The following is a 22,423-nucleotide window of genomic DNA, read 5'->3' on the forward strand; positions in this document are numbered from 1 at the left end:
TTTACTGCACCAACTGTAACTTCCCCTGGCAAGAAATGACTTATTGTATGTAAACTAGAAGCAAAGACAAAAAAATTCAAAAATGTTCTGTAAACTATCGCTTTGTTTATGAAGGTTTTTTTCCCTTTGCTATAAACTAAATTTGCACTCAATGGTTGCAAGCCTACAAATATCTTCTTTGGGGAGGTGTTATATTTAAAATCTTCTGTAGATAACATTTTCTTGCCGGTCAAGATTATGAGCCTTACATTCAGTATATCTTTCAGAGAAACTGAAGCCTACTTTTCTTTTAAGTTTATTTATTTATTTTGAGAGAGGCAAAGACAGCGTGAGTGGGAGAGAGGCAGAGAGAGGGAGAAAGAATCCCAAGCAGGCTCTGCACTGTCAGCAGGAGCCCAATGCAGGGCTCGAACTCATGAAACCGTGAGATCGTGACCTAAGCTGAAACTGAGAGTCGGGCGCTTAACCAACTGAGCTACCCAGCTGCCCCTGAAGCCTACTTTTAAGATATTGCTGATAGCCACAGAGGGCCTCAGGAATAAGTGGTCCCTGCCATAGCAGTTCAGGAGGACATTTTCATCTTTTGAATGTCAACCCCATGGGGCCTCTGTATTGTGTGAGTGGTCTAGCATTTTTATGTATCTCTTTTTTGAATCTTCAGAGCCAGTCTTACTCCCTCTCAGAAGGTAGTCAACATTTGCCCAAAGGGGACATCCAACCCTCGGCAGCTGTGAAGCCTCTCAGCCACGCACCAGGGAATGGAGAGCCAGAGGCCCAACAGCCTGTAAGCACTGATTTTCCCTCCAAATCATAGGTATGACTGGGCTCTCTCGTGGGCCCAGTATTATTCACCAATGACTTGTCACAGTGGATCCTCCACAATCCTCTGGCCTGAAAATGTCATCATCAGGCATTACTTCCAAGCAAAGAAATCTTTCCCCACATAAACAAATGTCTGTTTCAATGTTTGTAGCTAATGTAAAAATGTAATCTAGGAGCTCAGTTTCCATTCCCATCGGTGTCCCCTTAACAGTGCCTTACAATGGAGAGCATGGCCAGTAGGACATTTTAGAAAATACTAATGGAATTTAACATTGCACAAGGAATGAATATGTTCTAAGACTGTGTTTCAAAATAAGTAAATGCAAAACCTTTTTGGACAGAAAACTGTCCTGGTAATGACTTGAATTACTCGTATTAGAAAGTTACTTGAACATGTACAAGCTTCAAACTATAATGCTGGTAGTTTTGAAGCAGTTACATAACCAAAACAAATATATAAAATTAAATACTAGTAAAATACAAGTTGCTAATGTGCAAATAAATGCATGTTATTGATTTAGCATAATAGACCATGTTATTTTGCCGGGATTAAATGACTACACTCAATGTTAAAATGGTCCTGATGGCTATAATGTGGTTTCTTCTGTGTTGCAGCATGTCTAAAATATGATGTGGTGCACGATTTCTTAGTTCTACTATTATGTTTCTCTATCCAAAACTGAGCAACTTTTGTTTGTAAGACTCCCTATAAAACAATCGGGCCTTCTCTTGGCTAAAATGTGTGATTTTTGTATTCAACCTCCCTCTGTTCTCTGTTCTTTTATCATTCGCTTGCAACAATTAAAATATGGCTATTCGGCATATACACATTCATAAATAGAAACACAAATGCAGGCGTTGAAATCATGTGCTAGCCTTGGTCATCCTAATGACTCAATATGCTTTATATTTAGTTTTTAAGTTATTACCAGCAGTAAATACATATTTTAAAAGCCTACTAGGAAAGTTACAAAGTCCCAAGGATATGTCCACAGGCCAGGATGCACAGACAGATGCTTGACAAACAATACTCCAAAGCCAGTAAGATATTGGCCAGGAAATTACATTTTCCAAGGTGCTGTGATACAGAGGGCTTCCTAGCCAATTCTGAGAATTGAAAATTTACTTTTTTGTTTTGCGCTTCCCCCCAATCCCTTTGCCATCATTAATGATTCTTTTCAACTGAAGACATCGTGTTTGTGACTAACCTATTTGGAGCAGTAATAATCGCGATTACTATCATTTGCTAATCAAGCAATATTCAAAGAGTTTGCTTAGCCTAGAGGACATGACCTTGTGCTCAGTGAGCTTTGTGCATAGACAGAAAAATAAGATCCACAGGAAAATCTGCTCAGATTTAGCCAGATGACTCTTCTCTTGTGTGGGTTGTTTTCAGAAGAATCGTTATCTGGAGGAAAATAGAAAATTGAAATCAATAGTGAAATCCCTTCGCCATTGGAGTGTGGCTGTGGCGTATGGGCAGAGCAATAGGGAGGGAGCCATGGACAAACTCAAGAGGACAAATGATTTCTGGAAAATTATTTTCAAGGCACTAGGCACGACTTGCCTTGCTACTCCAAGTGTGGTCTCTGGACTAGTAGTAGCATCTACATGGCCTGGGTGCTTGTTAGAAATGCAGAACCCAAAGCTCCTGAAGACCTACCGAATCAGATCTGCGTTTTAGCAAGATCGTCAAGTGATTCTTATGCACAGTACAGTCTGAGAAGCACTAAACTGGGGAATGAGTGCTCACAGTTGGCCGCACATTGGAATCACCGGGGGAGTTTTAAAAAACACTGAATCCTGAGTTCTACCCCCAGAGAGTCTGAATTACTTGGTCTGGTGGTTGGTCTGGGCACTGGGATTTGCAAATGCTCCCCAGGTGGTTCCAAATGTGCAGCTGTGTTTGAGAAACGCGGAACTGGAGCATAACACTATTCTTACAAGAACAGATCAGCATACCGCCAATGAAAGCAGGTGTCATTATAAATGTCCATAAGTGAAAACCAACTTGTAAATGTTAGAACATCTGCTCAGCGATCTGCCACGGTGTTTGTGAGCATGCCACATTTTATGACTTGCTTGTGCCAATATTTAGCCAATGTAAATATTGTCTAAAATGGAAAACAGTTTGGGACTTGGAGCAGATGAACAGGCAAGCTCCGAGGCAGGTGGATTAGGAACACCCAGGAGCCACACACAAGGTGGGAATAGGTCCAGATGCCTGGGAAAAGAAGGTAGGCTCTGGAGGGAAGTAAAAATGTGACTGGGAGTTTGGGATAAAGTAAGTATGGCTTTAACCGAGAGTGTGCATTGAAGTGTGATTCTCAAACCCTAAAGAAACCACGAAAGAAACTGAGACCACATAGTCCTACCTGTCCTATCAGGAAATCATTTATCCCCCCAAATTAGTCCTGAATACCACCGTGGGTATAGAAGGAAACAAAAAGGGCCTCTGATGTCAAAATAGGACATGCACTAAAGCATACCTTCTTCCTTTAAAAACAAGCCTCCCACTCAAAGTTGGCTGCATTTGAGACACAATCACACACAATGTTGGCTTTAGGGGTTTCTTGTCTCTGGAAGATAAAAAGCAGTCATTTGAAAGTCATTTAAATTTTTTTTAACATTTATTTATTTTTGAGACAGAGAGAGACAGAGCATGAATGGGGGAGGGGCAGAGGGAGAGGGAGACACAGAATCTGAAACAGGCTCCAGGCTCTGAGCTGTCAGCACAGAGCCCGACGCGGGGCTCGAATTCACGAACTCTAAGATCATGACCTGAGCCGAAGTCGGATGCTTAACCGACTGAGCCACCCAGGCGCCCCCATTTTAAAGTTATTTAAACGTGGGGGGAAAGTTTGCCAAGGACAAATATACCAATGGAAGGAAGAACTTGCAAACTGAAAAACTGACACAAGAGCTTTAACGCTGTAGGAGCCTGGGCGGGGCAGTTGGCCACTTGGTGTAGGGGATGGAATCTGGCAGATGCTTGCCCTGCTGTACAGCAGCCAGAACTCAAATTCCCAGTGATGGTGGGCATAACTGGAGGCTTCAAGGGGGCCTTCTGGAAGGATGATGAGGATAACTGACATTTCTCAAGTGCTTGCTAGACTGTGAGCTGCTCTGGGGGCCCGGGCTGTGTGCATGAACTCTGAGCCCTTCACTCTACCAAGTCCCCCACGTACACGTGTCCTTTTGGTCCTTTGGTCCACACAACTCTGTGAGGGAGACAGGATTATTATCCCCTTTGCAATCTGGGGAAAGTGAAGCATGGAGAGATGAGGTAATTTGACCAAGGAGAGGTGAAGCATGCATTTGGATTTAGGTAGAAATTCTTCACATTATACCAACTAGATGCTAACCTACTGGGATTTCTAAATCTGTTGAAGTGGAACATTATCTCCTCTTTACCCCCGATCCTGAGCTTCCTCCTCTTCCCCTAGATCTGATGCTCCTCTTTAGTGGTTCCATGCTACTCTGTGTACAATGTCATCACTCCCCTCCCACAGGATTTTAGAACTAGCTGTTCACACATCTTCCCCAGACTGGACTGATGGCTCACTGGGGCTAGGATGGTGTCTTGTTCATCTCTGTATCCCCATTACTGACACAAACCCTGGCACATAGCAAATGCTCAATAAACGTGTGATCAACTCATCAGTTCATTATGTTTTATGGGTTTTATGGGAAAGGCTTACTCAAACCAATGTTTTACTCATTTGGAGCCCAAATCCCTGTGACCAGTTACACCCCTCGCCCCGACCAATGTGTGAGTAAGGTTCTCCTGTATCTGTACTTTTTAAAAACTCCACAACTGATTTCTAATGTACCCAAAGTTGAGAACCATGGGTCTTATGTCATGTGTTCCTCTAGTGCAGGGATGTGCCCAAATGTGGCCCCCAGGCCATCACTGGAATAACCTAGGATCCGTTAGGAATGCAAATTATTGGGCCCCACTCCAGATCTATGGAATCAGAACCCCTGGGGCGAAGGCCCAGCAACTGCACCTGAACAAGCCTTCCGGGTGATTCTGATGTACACTCAAGTTTGAAAATCAGTGTTGAGGGGCACCTGGGTGGCTCAATCAGTTAAGCATCTGACTCTTGATTTTGGCTCAGGTCATATCTCACAGCTCATGAGATCGAGCCCCACATTGGGCTCTGTGCTGATAGTGTGGGGCCTGCTTGGGACTCTCTCTCTCTCTCTCTCTCTGCCCCTCCCCCGCTCCTTCTCAAAATAAATACATAAACTTTGGGGAAAAAAAGAAAGAAAGAAAATCAACTTTGAAGCAAACGCCTCTCACAGGCATAGGCTGGAGCTGTGCCCCAGCTTTGACTGAACCATTCCCATCACTCAGCCTGCAGAGATGCCCGGATGATGGCTTTTAAAGCCTACTTAGTCCCACACCCTCCTCCAGGGCCTTTGACACCAAAAGCAGTCCAGGGAACTGCCCCATTCTGCCCCTTCCACTGACCCCAGGCTGCAGTCTCTCCCACAACTCATCCTAGCGCTGCATGGAGAAAAGTAAGCTCGAGTCCCTCTGCCAACCGAGGAAGGAAATCACTCTTCATCCTCGGTATCAGTTCAACACATTTTTTTAAAAGAAACTCCCATGAGCCAGGTGCTGTTTGAGGCACCACTGATAAAAAGAGGAATAAAAGAGCACAGTCCATGCCCTCTGAATGGCTCACAGTCTAGCAAGGGAGGCAAACAAGTAAACAATTACAACGATGTGCAACGAATGCACTAATAGAAACACGTCCAAAACTTAGGGGAGAGAGTGATTCTGTGTGGGAGGAAGGAGTGGGAGAGGCTTCCTAAGGTGCAGAAGGGCAATCTTTACGGTGCCAGAGTACGTGCAGAGAGGTACAAGAAGGCTCTTGCCCTGCAGAGCCCTGAATCCGTCAAACATCACCTGCCTGTGCAGCTGCTAGCCCCTCCCCCTGGCCGGGAGCTTCTGCAGGGCCCGCACTGCCACCGCTCATCACGGCTCCATCACTGGGGCTTGACACATAACAGGCGCACCACGCATATTTTTGATAGATCACTGATCAGGGAGCAGCGACTCCGGATGCACAGGGGTGTCCTAAAGGCCCTTGTTTGCTATGCAAAGTGTATTGGTATCCTAGGGCTAATATGCAAAGGACCACAAACTGGGTGGCTGAAAGCAATGGAAATGTATTCTTTCAACGTTCTGGTGTCTAGGGATTTAAAATCAAGGTGTTAGCAGGGCCACCGTTTCCTCTGAAGACTGTAGGGAAGAATTCTTTCTTGCCTCTTTCAGCCTCTGGTGGCCCCAGGCATTGCAGTCCTTGGCTCAGGGCAGGAGAGTCCCAATCTCATGTTCCCATGTTCCCATGGCCCTCCCCTCTATTTCTCTTCTTCTAAGGACCCCAGTCACTGGATTTAGGACCCATTCTAAATCCAGGATGATCTCACCCATGATTCTTAACTAATTACCTCAGCAAAAACTCTATTTCCAAGTAAGGTCACGTTCTGAGGTTCCAAGTAGACACGCATTCAGGGAGCATACTATTCAACCTACTACACCAAGGAAATTGGTTTTTTTTTGCTTTAGGCCAGTAGTGTTTTCTAAACGACGTACATCAGATTCCTTTGGAAGGTTTGTTTAAACAGAGAGCTGGGCCCTATCTGCAGAGTGTCTGATTCAGTAGAGTAGGGCCCCAAATTTTACATTTCTCACAAGTTACCTGATGATGCTAATGCTGCTGGTCCAGGGGCTACACTTTGAGAACTAGTATCTTAGGCAATAGAGGAGCCATAACTAATCTCAGACAAGGGAATGACAAGGTCAGAGATGCACTTTGGATGGACCATGCTAGAAGCTAGTAGAGAAAGTTTTGGAGAGATTCCTGACCAAAGGCAAATAAAACACTTAGGAGGCAGTGGCCCTGGAGAAAGATGATGAGCCTGTGTTCCCAACTTAAACAGTGGCAGTGGGATCAGAGAGAAGAGGACTGATGGGAAGGTCAAATAGATGTAACTGGCTAAGTGGACAGGTAGGTGAGGGACAAGGAGGACTACTGAGTAATTCGGGTACCTGGCTTATGTACCCAGGTGAATGGGGTGCATCCTGGGGATAGAACAAACTGGAAGTTTGCTCAATGCGAGGATGAATTTGGCTTTGGGATCTGCTGAGTTTGAGATATCCGTGGGACACCTGGGTTTAACACCTAGCAGGTAGCTGGATCTGAAACTCAAGAGGGAAGGCTGCACTTGAGGTAATTTGAGGAGTACAATTTCATAGTTGTTTTGTTTTCAAGTCAGTATGTGAGTACAAGTAGTAGACTACAAGACTAAGAGTGGCGTAAGTAACAAAGACATTTAATTATTAGCCTTCACACGAAGTCTGAAAGGAGGGGATTCCAGTGTTGGTCGAGTGGTTCAGTCACATCATTAAGGACCCATGCCACGTCTACCTTTCCATTCTGCCACCCTTGATGTGTTCGCAGCAGCTCCCCCCATTGGGTACAAGATAGTGGTCTGTGTTTAAGTTCATGAGCACACGTGATAGGATCACAAGTAAGAGGGAAGGGGACAGAGAAAAAAGTACGTTTCTTCTTACCACTCCCCTATCACTGAGAATAATCTTTTTGGAAAGCCCCCAAGCAGGCATCACATCCCATCTCATTAGTCAGAGTTGGTCAAAAGCCTGTCCCTAGACCAATCACTGGCCAAGGGGAAGAGGACAGCCATGAATCGTGATTCATCCCTGGGGCTGGAGATATCATCTTGTCAACTAGCACATTCTTCCTCAATCTCACTCTCTCGCTCTCTCTCCTTCTTTCTACATGTTGGGCTCATTCTCTCCCACTGAAAATGAACCTCTTCTTTTTCCCCAGTGGTGTGGGAGGCAAAAGTTGTTGGTGAGAGGGAGGCATGGCCACAGATAGTTTGGGCACCACAGAGAGGGCCATGGCCTCACGTAGCTCCACGTTAACAACATCAAGGAAAAGAGGTTTTTTTCCCCCCTAAGTTTCTATCACATGTCAGGGAAAAATTCTGATTGACTTGGGTCATGTACCTAATCCTTGAACTGTCACTGTGGCAGAGGTTGGCTTTACCAATCCTTGGGGCTTGGGGATATTGCTTTATCATATTGCTTTCTTATAACTATGATTTTTATTAATATGACTACTGCTGTGTCTGCTGCCGTATTGGATGGACTGAAATAGGGAATGATGACTCAAAGATAAGATAGAAAGGCAGTCAAATAATTCACCCTTCCTGTAATGGGGGTTTGGATGGTTGTGGTGGAAATGAAAAGGAAGATTAAAATGTTTAAAAGAATTTTAAAGAAGTAATTAATAGGATTGGATCCAATGCATATTTAAACTCTTACCAGGGGAAAGAATAACATTCATTGTTTTGATTCTGATGGAGACAGAAATTTGCTCAAAGCAAATTTAGCTATTTTACCTTGTTTCCTTTTTAGCAAATCAAAACTTGTCCACATACTGTTGGCTATGCCTTTTACACAGCACCATTCAATGCTGTAATGACCCAGCTCAGCCCCCAGTATTTTCTCTTTCCAATTCCGTCTACCCACTTATCATTGACTCTTGAGGACCCCAGAGTACACTTGCTTCTTTTTTTCCTGCAAGCAATGAATCCCAAGTTTATACTCTCATTGAATTGGCAGAAAAACGGCCTTTGGCAATAGAAGAAGGAAATGGATAGTTCTTTTCTAATGAGAAAAGTGCTTCATTTTTCATAACTCTTGAAGGCATGGTTCCTTTCATGGTTGAGGAATGACCATCATCTCCCCACAATCACCTTATCCTCCAAGTTCATTTTCATTGATGCAATACAGCAGTAATTGGATATCTGGAGTTTTAACACTCTTTAGAGGTCTCTGACTCCCAAAACAATCTGTGGACAACCTCAAAGCAGTCACTTTCCCCCAGGATGCGATCTTGTTTCCATACAGGGCATGTAATTCCACCTCTAGTAGAAACTCTGAGCTGTCCAGCCCACCACAATACTAAAGGGCCCCTAAGAATGAGTCAGCTGAGGCTGCCTGATGAGGCCCCTGCCAGCTGAGGCTGTGAAGCCTGCAACTGTGATGCAGACAAAGAACAGAGGATGATGACAGGATGATGACCAACTTTAAGTCAGATTCTTCCTCCTAGTTACCTAGTTACCTTTCAGATTTGTCATCTAGTTTCTTTGAAATAAAATTAAAGGAAGAAAGACATCATGGTCCACTTCTAATCCTCCCTTTTATGTAACCACAGCAATTTGCTCTTTGTCACTGGGGACCTTGCCTTTGTCAGTACCTATGTGCCATTTGCACCAGAAGCCCAGCCTTCTCAAGACCTTTTAAAGAAACATGTTTATAGCATTGTTGCAGTCATTAGGCCAGGGTGGTAGACACTCATCATGTTAGATCTTGGCACTATTGATATTGGAACCAGAAAATTCTTCTGTGAGGGGATGTTCTGTGCCTTATATGATGGTTTAGAGGAATCGCTGATCTCTAGGATTAGAGATAAGTAGCACTCCCTTACTTATGACTACAAAAAATGTCTCTAGATACTGCCAAATGTCCCCAGAGAGACAGAATTGCTTCTGAGACACAGACCTTAGGGAAAGCAAGGCAATAGGGCAGGAGATGACCCCATAATATCTTTATCTGACTGAACTTCTACCAGCAACCATGTATTCCTGCCCCTCTGGCCTAGATATTCCCTCACACTGATTGCCTTTCTTATCACAGGGTAGAGCCAATCCATCTTCAAGATTGACCCTTGTCCTCCTGATAGTGACAACAGCAGGCGAGAGGCAGCGGTTTCCCCCCAAAAGACTGTTAATCCATAAGTAACTCTGATGGCCAGAGTGAGAAAGGCTTCTCTACAGAAATATCCAGCACTGAGGCCGTTGAGCTGAGCTAAGTTTTCCTGCCCAGATGAGCAGTGCTCAATGGAAAGTCACTGATCGAAACAATCATGAGTCCATTTGTTCACCTCTCCTCTGAGTGTAGCCCCTGAAAGGACTGCCCCATATAGTCTCCCTATATCAGAGCTCAGTGCATGGTGGGCCAGTCACATTGTTTGTACTTCTGAATATATTGTCAGTACCTTCAGAAATGATGGTGCCCACCACCTTAGGGCGCTAGATGTTGGAGAGTCTCAAGGTCAGATCTCCTTAAGGTCAGGTCCCCACCTTCTAGTCACCTTTTGATAGGTGACCAACTCAATGTATCACACCAACTCAATGCATAATGCCAATTCAACTCACACCAACTCAATGTATAACGCAGAAAGCATAGCCTGAGAAAGTTTGTCTTTCTGGAAAATGATCTAACAATATCAATCTTCATTAAAAGTGTTCTCAAAATGCCAACATATAGATAATCCCACGTTTAGAAGACAGGTCATTTATTTTAACCTGAAAAGTTTCACTCATTTTTCAAGAATACACAGTCAGCATACATATGTAAATCATATCAAGATCTGATTCAAGTGGATGTTTTTTCTATTTTCAGACTTATTTGCCAAATGATGCAAATATTCCTATCCATTTAGAATGATGGCCAAACACATATTTCATACATGTCACTTTTTTTTTAAATTTTTTAAATGTTTATTTATTTTGAGAGAAAGACAGACAGCGTGAACAGAGGAGGGATAGAGAGACACACAAAATCCAAAGCAGGCTCCGGGCGCTGAGCTGTCAACACAGCCCTGATGTGGGGCTTGAACCCACAAACTATGAGATTATGACCTGAGTCGAAGTCAGACGCTTAACCGACTGAGCCACCAAGGTGCCCCTCGTATGTGTCACTTTAAAATTGCATCTCTGAAAGGATAGATCAATAGTGTAACAGTTCTATGTGTTCTTATCACCTTTTAAGGTTAGCTAGAACTCTCAGGCTTCCTACACACTGACTGGCTATCCTGTCGACCTCCTTGATTAACAGATCTCTGAAAGGGTCCAAGTGGGCAGACGATCTAAGAATGGAGGAATCAGCTTTGCTATGACCATGGAGAATGCTAATAGAACAATAAGTACATGGTGAAATACCAAATACTCTTATACGATTGAAACTGTGTTTAAATAGACCCCACAGAGTACAATGCAATATATATATTTTTTCTAATTAGTAGTCTCCTTTTTGCTCTATAAGCATTTAAGTAGATTTTGATTTAAAACAACAAAAAAAAGCAAGACTTAAAAAAAAAAGTCAAATGTATTGTTCCAAGGAAACCATGCCTAAGAAACAATCAACTTAATGAAACAATATGCCACTATCACCCAAGATTCATGTTTAAAGATGTGAATGGCCCCTCTGTTGTGTTTCAAATTGCCCATCAATGTCTACTAAACATGCCCGTGGAAATGTTGCCAGAATCTTTCTGTTTCTGAATTCATGAATAGTACAATACTTTGCATTCATGCTAATTAGTTTCAAAGTACAAATGAGTAACCAGTGAGAGGTAAAAGAACATTGTCCTGAGAGGGAGGGCTCCAGATTTTTCCATAACCAAGTAAGTGACCCTGTGCAGATGACTCAACAATCAGGCCTCAGTTTACCTGTAAAATGAGGGGACTGGATACATTCAATGTTTCCCAAACTTCAGATTTAAATATGACTTTCATGAATGTTGCCAAACACATATGCTGTCTATGCTGCTAATAGCTTTATTATCTCTTTTCTTTAAATTCACTCATTTTTTGACATAAAAATTAATATTAAAAAGAAACTTTATGTTAGTATCATAAATGGAAAATCAATTATCAGTTGATATAAATGTGGATAACTAAATGAAGGCAAAAAGACTATATTAAATTCTAACTAAATACTACTGCCAGCTGAAGGCTCAGATTCTGTCATCTGTTTTCTGATTAAAAAAATCTATTTGCATAAAGAAGAGAAGGGGTTGGGAAAATAATTATCTCAGCCTTTGTGTGCCACACAACCTCTGTTACAACTATTCAACTATGCCACTGAAGTGTGAAAGCAGCCTTTGACTAAATGTATATGAGTAGGTTGGCTATGTTCCAGTAAAACTTTATTTATAAAAACAGATGATGGGCCAGAATTTGACCATAGCCCATAGTTTGCCAATCTCTGGGTTGAAAGAGTGTGAAAGACATACTATCACGAGGCAAAGAATGACTCAATATGATGAACTGAGAGAGAATTTTAAAAAGAATTCCTTTTTCAGTTGAAAGTCCGACAGGCTTTAATACATTCAGTGTTCCATGTCACCCATTTTGAAAACCCTGGGTTGAATTTCTACCCTCAGAATCTATGATAAACCTCTTCCCTTTATCTTTTGCTCCTTTAATAAAGGCTAGGATTTCTTATTTGTGTAAAGCCTCAGCACATTTTTAAGTTGTCTTTCTGATTCATTGGGATGTCAATGGGAAAGTTTCTAATTTCTGTCAGACCAGTGGATCTTAACCCTGGCTTCACGTTGGAATTATCTGGTAAGTTTTGCAAATACTTATATCAGAGATTCTGATTTAATAGGATCAGGTTGGGACTCAGTCATTTGTCTATTTTAAAACATCTCAGGGCGCCTGGGTAGCTCAGTCTGTTGAGTGTCTGACTCTTGATTTCAGCTCAGGTTATGATCCTAGGGTCATGGAATTGAACCCCACATCAGGTTCCACACTGAACATGGAACCTGCTTAAGATTCTCTCTCTCTCTCTCTCTCTCTCTCTCTCTCTCTCTTTCTCTCTCTCTCTCTCTCTGCCCCCTCCCCTGCTTTCTCTCTCTCTCTCAAATAATTTAAAAAAAAAAACTATCTCAAATGATTCTGATGTGTATCCAGGGTTGAAAAGCTATCCATCTGTGTTCAGGGCATCTTCCTCAGAGTCCACTATTTCCTCCATAGGTCTTAAGTCTAAGAGCATCAAATTCTATTTAGCTCAAACTATTCCAGACCTAAAAGCGTTAGGCATTCACTTTCATTTGTGTTTCTTGTTAAGCCTCCAAGTGAGGTCCAGTTGAGCTCTCCCAGGTGTCCTGATTAAGTTTACTGTTCCTTTTATCATTCTCTCTGCTTCATTACCCTAGGAGGCTTGACATCATTATCAGTTCAAGATGTCTAACTGGATAACTCCACTCTCCCCCTCTTCTGTCTCCACTCTTGCCACTGACCCCTGACATTGATACAAACTAGAGTAAGGCCAGGATGCAAAGGAAAAGAGATGTGGCATATTCTGTAACATACAAAGGAAGAAGATTCTTCCACCTGGGAAGGGAAGAGAAATACCCTATAGCTGCAGAGAATTCAAATGAGCTTCCATCAATATGTAAACATTTACCAAGTGCCTATAATGTGCCAGGCATTATGATAGGTGCTGGATATGACAAGGAATATGACATGGTTCTTGGTTCCAAGAGGTTTACAATCTAGGGAGGGAGATAAATTAGTGAATAAATATAATAATGTATCTTAAGAAGATCTGATAGAAGTCTCTAGAATGGAGTATAAGCACAAAAAAGAAACTGGTGTGCCAGAAAATGTTTCACAACCAGCTCTTGGGGCGGGGGAGGACAAAAACCCAATATGTGCCATGAGCCAATTTCCATAGTATAAATATGAAATCACAGCTGATTTCAAGTTACCAACATGGCCTCACTGAACACAGAGTTGGGAAGAGATGCACACAATTGTCTCTTGAAAGCTTGCAAAGTCAGCTCCAGCTTGGGTGACCAACCATCCTGATTAGCCTGGAAACATCACAGTCTTAGCACTGAAAATCTCACATCCTAGGAAACCCTGAGTCTTGGGCAATCAGTTGGCCACCTTAGGCCCAACTGGCAGAAAGTCCTCAATCCTTCCCAAGAGGGTCATAAGTGGTTTCAGAGAGGAGATACAGGTTCAGCAAATTCCCTTAAGTAGATACATTCTCCACTGTTGCCAGTGGACTCAACAGTGGGCAACCAGGTGTTTAAGAAATGGAGGAGCATGAGGCCCGTGCTGTCAACCCCCAAACCCTTTGGCCCTCTGAGGACTCGGGAAGTTCCAGTGAGGAGCCTGCTTGCAGTACCCCACCTCTTCCTCCCCCACTGAACATTCATGGACCCTTCCTAATAAGGTAAATCTGCAGTCAGTTTGCCCAGATTCCGGCAGGTAGGGAGAAATGAAATTTTACCTATGAAAACATGTGACAGTTTATCAGACTGGAAAGCAGTCACCCCTAAGAATAAACATGCTGGAAACCTTGATCATCCTTCTGGCCTCATGCTTTTCTGTCTTCAGACTGCCTCTGCTAAATTTCAACCCCTTGGCACACCACAGTCCCTTAGCTATGATCTCTCCACTACTCAAAGGGCAAGATGTTTTAGTAAACAGGGAACAGGAAGGTTTGAGGTAAGATGGGGAAGGAGGAGGAAAAGGAGGAGGTGTCCTGACAGCCTGCTAGAGAAGGGCAGAAAAGCCAATTTCTCCCCTGCCAGCTCTGGATCATCATAATGAAATCTTCCTGCCCAGAACCCTCACAATATCTTTTCATATGGCTTTGTTGAGATATAATTGACATACAACATCACATAAATATAAGGTAAACAGTGTGTTGATGTGAGACACTTATATATTGCAAAATGATTACCACTGTAACCTTAGCTAATGCCTGCATTATGCATAACTACCATTTCTTTTTGTGGTAAGAACATTTAAGATCTACTCTCTTAGTAATTTTCAAGTATATAGTACAGTATTATTACTATAATCACTATGCTGTACATTAGGCTCCCAGAATGTATTCATTTTATAACTGGAAATTTGTACACTTTGATCAACATCTCCCCTCTCCCCCACCCCCATTCTAGTCTCTGTTTCTGTAAGTTGGCTTGATATTCATTTTGTGTGTAAGTGTAAGTGTGTGTGTGTGTGTGTGTGTGTGTGCACCACGTCTTCTTTATCCATTCATCTGTTGATGGACACTTAGGTTATTTCCCTGTATTGGCTATTGTGAATAATGCTGTAATGAATCACATTGTCTTATTTCATCTTCCCAAGATTTTGCTACATAGGTATTAGTCTTAGTTCACAGATGAAAAGCAGAACACATGATTCCATTTGACTCAAAAAGATACTGAGAGCAGAATTTGACAACAGTGCCTTTCCTGCACATATGCTCTGCTCACAGGGAGAGGCTATCCATTTTGCCTTGCAAATAGTGGTAGCTGGCCTTCAATTTCCACTTCACTTCCTATTGTCTCATCAAGAACATTTTCTGATCTCACAGCTATGCAAGGGGTCCTTGGCTTCCCTGATCAGTGGACAAATCACAGGTCTTAGCTGGTGTATCTATAAAATACTAGCATTCTGAGGGTTGGACTGAGATTTTCTACCATTAAATTTAAAAATAATAATTTTGAAAGAGACAAAAAAATTAGTTAATGAGAAGCCAATGGTGGAATTTCTGGATCCAGATTGTGTAGGTTTGAATTCCATCTGTAACTGTGTGATTCAGATAACTTATTAACCTTTCTGTTTCTTGTTTTTCTCAACTGCAAAATAGGAGGTAATAATACTTACCTCATAGGGTTTTTGTGAGGATTAAGTTGTTTGGGCCAGTGCTTTGTATTTTGCTGTCATTCTCAATTTTAAGTGTTAATCCCTTAAATTTCTCTTCAACGCTTGGCCCAGCTTACTACTTATCTGTTAAGTACAAAATGGTTTCTGATTTAGGACAAAATTATGTAATCAGTTATTTTAAAGGTGCCACACAAAGCAACATGTCAGGGGCTCATTCAACACTCCATAGGAATCAGGTCAAGATGGAAGGAAGTAATAAAAATAACACTGAACACTCACCATGTGCCCAGCTTCCTGCCAAGTATGTTTGATGCATATCCTTGTAACAACCCCCAAGACCTTGTTATCTTTCAGATGGAAAAGAGACGCTTAGAAAGGGTAAGGAGAGAAAAATAGCATCATGCCAGGTTCAAGGGTAGACATCTTTGGGGGGATGGATACCAACGTGACCACGAAGAAGTCTCTTTCCCGAACTGGACCTCAGTTTCCCTAACTCCCTAACGACTAAAATCTATGCAGGTTTAGCCCAAATCACCAGCACTGGCTCAAGGTACCATTAACTAGCAGGGGCAACGGTCACTGCTTATGTTGGGGAGAATTCAGGCATGTCTGAGGCTCTCCCCGGCACAACCCTTGCCTGCCTCCACCTTGCTCCTGTTTAAAATGCCCAGGCCACCACCTGGTTCTAATCCTGGCTCTCATTTTTAATCTCCTCAGCCTCCTCCTGATTTCATGTTGGCTCCAAAAGCAACACCATTGAGATCAGTGTAACAATGAGCCCTCTGCTCTCCAGCGCTTCCTGAGAGTCCTCCTGTCTCAGAGCCTGGATACCAAGCAACCACTTTCAAATATTTACCGAGCAAATTGCAGCAAGTCAGGGCTTCTGGGGAACTGCACTGGAAAGAGCAAACAAAATGCCACTCCCGTTACATTTTGATAATACTTCAGGGCTTACAAATGACCCCTACATCCTTATGTCACTGAGCACCTCCTACGTGCCACCAACCAAGTGCTCACTGTAACCTGGCACTACATCCCCAACACGACTGCATCCAAACCTCACGCTGCCCATGCACAGGTGCACCTCGACTTTAAACCTGAGACAACAAAGGCTCAGAGAGATGGGTCAGCTTGCCTGGGGCGGGGGTTGTACAACCAGTAAGGAGCAAAGCATAACTGAACGCTGTAGGTCCCACTCCCAAGTCCACATTACATCGTTGTGTATTGTTTAGATCAATCATGTCCGTTCTGCAGTAGTTCCGTGGCAGGTCACCCCTCCTTATTTGTGTACGTATGTATGTATGTACGTATATATGTGTGTATGTACATACGTATGTATTATGCTTGCCTAACTCATATTTCATGAACGAGCACAGATGTCAACCTCTCCCTAAAAATTCCCCTTCTTCCTCTCAGCGATTTGCACCCAACATCCATGCCCCATTATAAACGGAATTGTCATTGATCTGCTTGCATGTTTACTTCCCTGGGGACAAGACCTGCGCTTCACTGATCAAGTCCCCCTCACCAGGGCAGTGCTGGCCCCACAGCAGACCCTCACTACTTGTCTGTTGAAGGAAGGGGAGGGAGGAAAAAAAGAGGAGGAAAGAAGAAGGAAGCGGGCAGAGAAGAGGAACCATTCAGAGGAGATTCTAATTTGCCTGTGGCGTATTGCTTTTTAATTAATTCCCATGTCTCTCGTGAGAAGTATATTCTTATTTCCCAGTCTTGATGCTCTCCAAATACATCAGGTCACCAGGACTGATGAGTGGGAGAGGCCTTAAATAGGAGTGCGCTTAAGGCTGGGTCCTGGAACATCCTGGTTACCACATAATACATAGCAACAGTCTGCCAATCATATCCCCCAGCTAAATTTTCACGAACTCCATCCCCAGAGTTTGCTGCAAGCTGGAGGAAGATTTTCTTAAAATGTTCCCTTTGATCCCAAGAGTTAAGCTTTCCTTGACCTGGACCAGGAGAGAAGCCTTTGGTCAGCTGTCTGTGTCACCACTCGGGCCCTTGTGGCTGGTGGGGCAGGGTAGGGGATGTAGTATCTGAATTGGTACAACAGCCAACCTCCCTCCTAGGCACTCGATGTGCTGAAGTTGGCCTGTCTCTGAGTCATTTCACAGAGTGGGTGTTTTCGGCATTCATTCTGCTTCCAGGCTCATAGCCTCATTCATTTTGTATAACTCCTCCTTCCAGAAAATGGATCATTCATTTCCTTGTTTAAGATGCAGGAACATGGAGACACAGAGAAGTGACATGTAGACATGCTGGAAGGAAGGAAGGAAGCGAAAACAAGACTGAAAGTTCCCAGCTCATTTTTGCACCAGGCAGTGCCTCTTGTAGAGTTCGTGGTATTCGCTCCTATTGTGAGCCTGACTGGTACATTGGCAAGTGACCCACCCGGGCTGTATCTCAGTGAGAGCCTCACACTCCATGAGGTGCCAATTATTACACTAATCAAATGAGGCAGTTAACAAAATGTGGTGTTGGGTGTCATCCCAGGTCACCTGACTCCGTGCAGCCTGAATTGTGAACCACTTCACTGCCTGGTGTGAAATATGTGTCTGGAGCTTTAGATCCAAACTGCAGGTGATCAATGAAAAACCGATCCTTAGAGTGCCATTTACAAGGTTGAAACCCTGTGAGCAGGAGACGGTTTCAAATATTCTAGAAGGTCCTTTGCTGATCTGCCTTCCATTATTAATCCTTTACATTTTTTTAAGCACATGCTCTCTTCTAGGCTTCATTTAGATGTTTGGTATGAATGACTTCATTTAAATTCTCGTAAGAGACCTATGAGTGGACACTATTATTGGCCACATTTTGCCATGACAAAACCACAGCACAGAGGGCTCCCAAATTTGCCGAAGGTCACATGGGTAATAGCAATTATTCTGGGATTCAAATACAGTTTGGAGCACTGGAGATAGATCTACATCTTACAATTTCAAGTTTGGAAGACATCTCTCAGATATAGATAGATAGATAGATAGATAGATAGATAGATAGATAGACGTAAATCTTTCAAACTTGTCAAGTAGAAATATGCAGAATTGAAAACCTAACCTCACTGTAAGGCAAAAAAAAACAAGAGATGGCCCAAAGAAGCAGAGGGAAAAATTAGCAGTTCTGTGGCTCCTTATCTATCTGGCCTTTGAAATGTTATCTCGCATAAGCCTCAAATCTTACAAGGCAGACATTGTCCCCATTTCACAGGTGAGGAAATGATCACTTAGAGGTTATTGGCTCAAGTTCACATGGCTGTTAAGGGATAGAACCACATTCAAACTTGGATTCATGTGGGCTCAAAGCCCAGACTTCTATAATCATTTTTATTAACATCTGACATCTTGTCTTTTTAATGTGTCCCTTGAGTGTCAGTGTAAATGCTGTTAAACAACAAATCAAAAGAAAACAAAAAAGGAATGTTGTTCTGCCTCTATTTTGCCTAAAGTTGAAAGCAAGTGGAACATTGTGTATTTGCTCAAATCATCACAGTCCTATCTGTCCTCATACTGGAGTCCCCTGTACCCCCATTTTGTGCCTGACTCATATTCCTGCAGACCTGCTTTATGTGGAAGTTCTGCTCCATGGCCTCAGGTTTCAAAAATGAAATCTGATGGGCAAATGGGCCTGAGGTCCCAAAGTCAGCTGCCTGGATCTCTAACAATGAACAATGAACGGTGGAATGTCCGCTCCGTATACATTCCAGAGAAGATGGTTACCCAGCTCATTAGAACAAGCCAAGGACACCCCTTGCATCAACACTGGGTGGCACTGATGAATAATATGTCCTTTGTGGAGGCAGTCCCAGCCACGCAGCGGGGGAAATTCCTAACAGCCTATTTTCTCGCCTCCCTCCCTGCCTTTAAATAAGTCCCATCATGTGATCTCTTTATTCTGACATCAAATAGCCTGCTGTTATGAGGAACAAGACTCTTTGGATTAGGAAAGATAACCAACATGGCTAAGAGTGGTCCTTAGAAGGAACCTGGGAACTCCTAACTTCCACCTGCCTTGATGGCAGATTGAAGTGTGTCGGATGCAGACTTGTACACTGAATGTTTTAAAGATGACATAAACGTATTGCCTTATAGTTCTATAGGTTGGAAGTCCAACAGGGTCTCACTAGCTCAATACTGCATGTTCAGTTAAGCAAAAAAGAAAAAGTTGTCTCCACGTCATCTTTGCTCCTACTGCCCTCCCCACCCCCACCCCCCCCCGATATCACTGTTATTTGGGGACTAAATGACACTTCATCTTTTGGCCTTGGATAAACTAGATATGTTCAGAGGGTCCCCCCCCCTTTATTTTTGGCTCCTTTAACTCTATTTTTGTATCAAGGACCCACCTCACTAAAATAGTAAGGGGACGAAGGACGGAAGTGTCTCTTCATACTTGACAGAACGAGTCTACCCCTGGCTCCCCCGCAGCCATCACCTGGCCAGGGGATCTTAAGCAAGTCTCCACAGGGCTTCTGCAAGTCCTGGCTGCATCTCTGTGCAACTGAGGAAAAAATGTGTCTCTCTGGGGGAGAAGCAGCCCTGCTGGCTTAGCAAATGTAATCCCAGCTGGACTCCAGCCCCCCTGCCCCTCAGCCAGGGCACAACCTCCCTAGCTATTCACAGAGCCCTGTGCCTCTGTTTCAATTTATGTGAGGTGGGGCAAATATAAGTGTCCCACCAGATTCTTTGCCCTGATGAGGCTCAAATGACATCAGAACGGTTTATGAACAGCTTATTAAGAGGAGATGTGTGCTGCTCTGGTTCAATGGCACCTCACTCCCCGAACCTTCCACAAAATCCTTCTAATGAAAAGCAAAGACACCATTCACTCTTCTGAGATTGCCATTTGCCACTCTCCCACACTCAGAGAACTTGATCAACAGGCAGGACGGGCTCCATAGTGTCAGCCTGTGCAGGTGCACAGACCCAGCACTCAGAAAGGCCTCGAGCTTTCTTTAACGCTCTGATGTCACCATCTTGAAGTTCTAAATCCATTTGGAACAAGGACCCTACATTTTTATTTTGCATTGAGCCCTGAAAATTCTGTCGATGGTCCTGCCAGCAAGCCTTCAGCGGCACCAGATAGCTTTCTCACACCACACAAGAGATTTGGAAAGAAAAAAATGCTGAACATAAAGGCCCCCATCCTACTTAGAGCACGAGGCAGGATGGTGCATGGGACTGAGAGCATGGGCTTTAGGAGGCAAACCATGCTGGGCTTGCCTATATCCGCAAGTGTTCAGACGCCTTCCTTACTTAACCTGCCTGATGTCCTTCTCTGTAAGTTTAGACTCCTAATGGCTACTCTTCTGGGTTAATAATGAAGAAAGGTCTGTAAACGAAGAAATTGTCTGGCATGTGGCAGGTGCTCAAGAGATGTAAGTCCCCTTCCCAGCATGCTTCAGAAAGAGATACTTCAAGATGGGCTGTGTAATGGAGGGATCCCATAAGGCAGAGAGATGACTGGCGGCCCTAGAAGATCCCTTTGGCTCTAGGATTACATGAATCTCTATTAAGAAAGGCCTAGAAGTCAGCCCTCCTCTATTCTGTGGATATTACTCAGAACACTTTTGGTTGCAAGGGCAGAAACCCAACTTACTAACTTCGAGAAAGTCGTAGTTTATTAATGAAAATGGGAAGAGCTAGGAAACAGGCATTGCTGCGTCCGAGGATTTATACAGTGGTATTCAGTCTCTCTTTCTCTCTCCATATTTCCACTCTTTTTGTCTCTGCCTTGCTTCACTCTGAACTCATGTCCCTTCATGCAGAGGATAAAATGGCAACCAGCAGGCCTAGACTCACTCTTTCAGCTGAACAAGCCCAGTCAGAAGACATCTCTTTCTATATCAACCAAAGAAAAGACTCTGATACTGCTTGGATTATACTCCTACTCCTGAACCAGTCACAGTTGCCAGAGTGGCAGGGTTTGTGCCCACCCAAGGGTGGGACAAGGGGGCTCAAGCCTCATGACTGACAGCCCCCATGAAAACACATAAAATGGGGGAAAGGGAAGCCCCCCACCAAAGGAATAGCAATGCCAGACAAATAAGTGCAATATGTCTACTGTGCTTTATGTGGTTTATTATGCCTTCCCAATGGGGGCCAAGGAAAACGAAAGGTGGGAGAGGGGAATTGGGTAGGTGGTGTAGACAGTAGCATGATCACTCCTTCATTGAAGGGTGGGAAATAAGTGACACGTGTCATCAAAGATAATCTCTGTGAGGAGAGGCAAAGAATTGCAAAAACACAGGGTAGGTTCAAAGCTAATAGTTGTGTCACTGCAATTAACCTCACATCTTTAAATTTTTAATAGTGATGCATTTATTTTTATGTTGCTTTTGTTTAGGCAACCAATATTGTTTTTCCATTTTAGTGCTAATAGAAAATTTCCTTTTAAAAATAACTTTAAGTAAAACCCAGCTAAGTCAGCTGAAAGAAAAATTGTAAGCAGATAATAATAACATAGACTTAGGTAGCTGTGGACAAATTAGTGCATCTATTATACCAATGACTGAAGTAAAAGGAGAAACCCTAACTTAGTATACGAACAGAACTTTCTCTCCCCGAGGAACAGTAAAAACCAGTAACTCTGCTACTTCTGGTCGGTAGGTGTCTCTGGCAAACTAAATGTTATGTCTCTCGTTGTGTGGATGGCAAAGCTTTAGCCCAGGTCACCAAATGGATGGATCTGTCATAAAATCTTAGAACCCTCAGCTTCTGCCTGGCAACACTTACTCCCTAGACACACTTGTGTCTCATGACAAGAGGGTAGAACCAGCATTCCAGGACATTGGCCCACTGTATTATTCTCTGTTTCAGAGGCAGTCACACAAAGGTAGGCTTGATGTCAAAATGTCTCAACCCAGAGATGGCCAGGCTGATTGTCCTTATGAACAGAGAGGCCCATTCTCAGTGGTCATCCAAGGCCAGCTGGCTCCAAGGAGTACCAGTCGTCTCTCTGGGGCCAGAGTTTCCCAAGCTGATTTCCGCATGTACCTATGTATAAAGTGGCAGCTGGTCCCTCATTTGGATGACTTCTTCATCTTCTAAATAGCTGCCAA

General features: G+C 43.3%; 1 protein-coding gene and 1 long non-coding RNA gene across 8 annotated transcripts in view; one reads left to right on the forward strand and one right to left on the reverse strand.

Moving 5' to 3' along the window:
* LOC106986577 (uncharacterized) overlaps positions 1–22,423 on the reverse strand; it is a 41,035-nt gene that overhangs the window by 11,663 nt on the left and 6,949 nt on the right. For 2 of the 5 annotated variants that reach the window (XR_003421632.2, XR_001432075.3), the window contains 2 exons: positions 3,312–3,401; positions 283–2,230 (listed from right to left, as the gene is read on the reverse strand). The exons of 1 other annotated variant lie outside the window; for it this stretch is intronic. This is a non-coding gene — a long non-coding RNA (uncharacterized LOC106986577). Of the gene's footprint in view, positions 1–282; positions 2,231–3,311; positions 3,402–15,391; positions 17,625–19,600; positions 22,359–22,423 lie in introns of those variants that run through there. 2 more of the 5 variants (XR_008292530.1, XR_008292531.1) reach the window with 2 other exon arrangements.
* ANXA13 (annexin A13) overlaps positions 1–22,423 on the forward strand; it is a 50,861-nt gene that overhangs the window by 806 nt on the left and 27,632 nt on the right. Inside the window, exon 2 of one of the 3 annotated variants that reach the window (XM_015084754.3) lies at positions 662–784. The exons of 1 other annotated variant lie outside the window; for it this stretch is intronic. In XM_015084754.3, coding sequence (XP_014940240.3) covers positions 662–784 — 123 coding nt within the window. Of the gene's footprint in view, positions 1–661; positions 815–22,423 lie in introns of those variants that run through there. One more of the 3 variants, XM_053208156.1, reaches the window with a different exon arrangement.

The sequence above is a fragment of the Acinonyx jubatus genome, chromosome F2 (genome assembly GCF_027475565.1).
Source record: "Acinonyx jubatus isolate Ajub_Pintada_27869175 chromosome F2, VMU_Ajub_asm_v1.0, whole genome shotgun sequence".
Lineage (NCBI taxonomy): Eukaryota > Metazoa > Chordata > Mammalia > Carnivora > Felidae > Acinonyx > Acinonyx jubatus.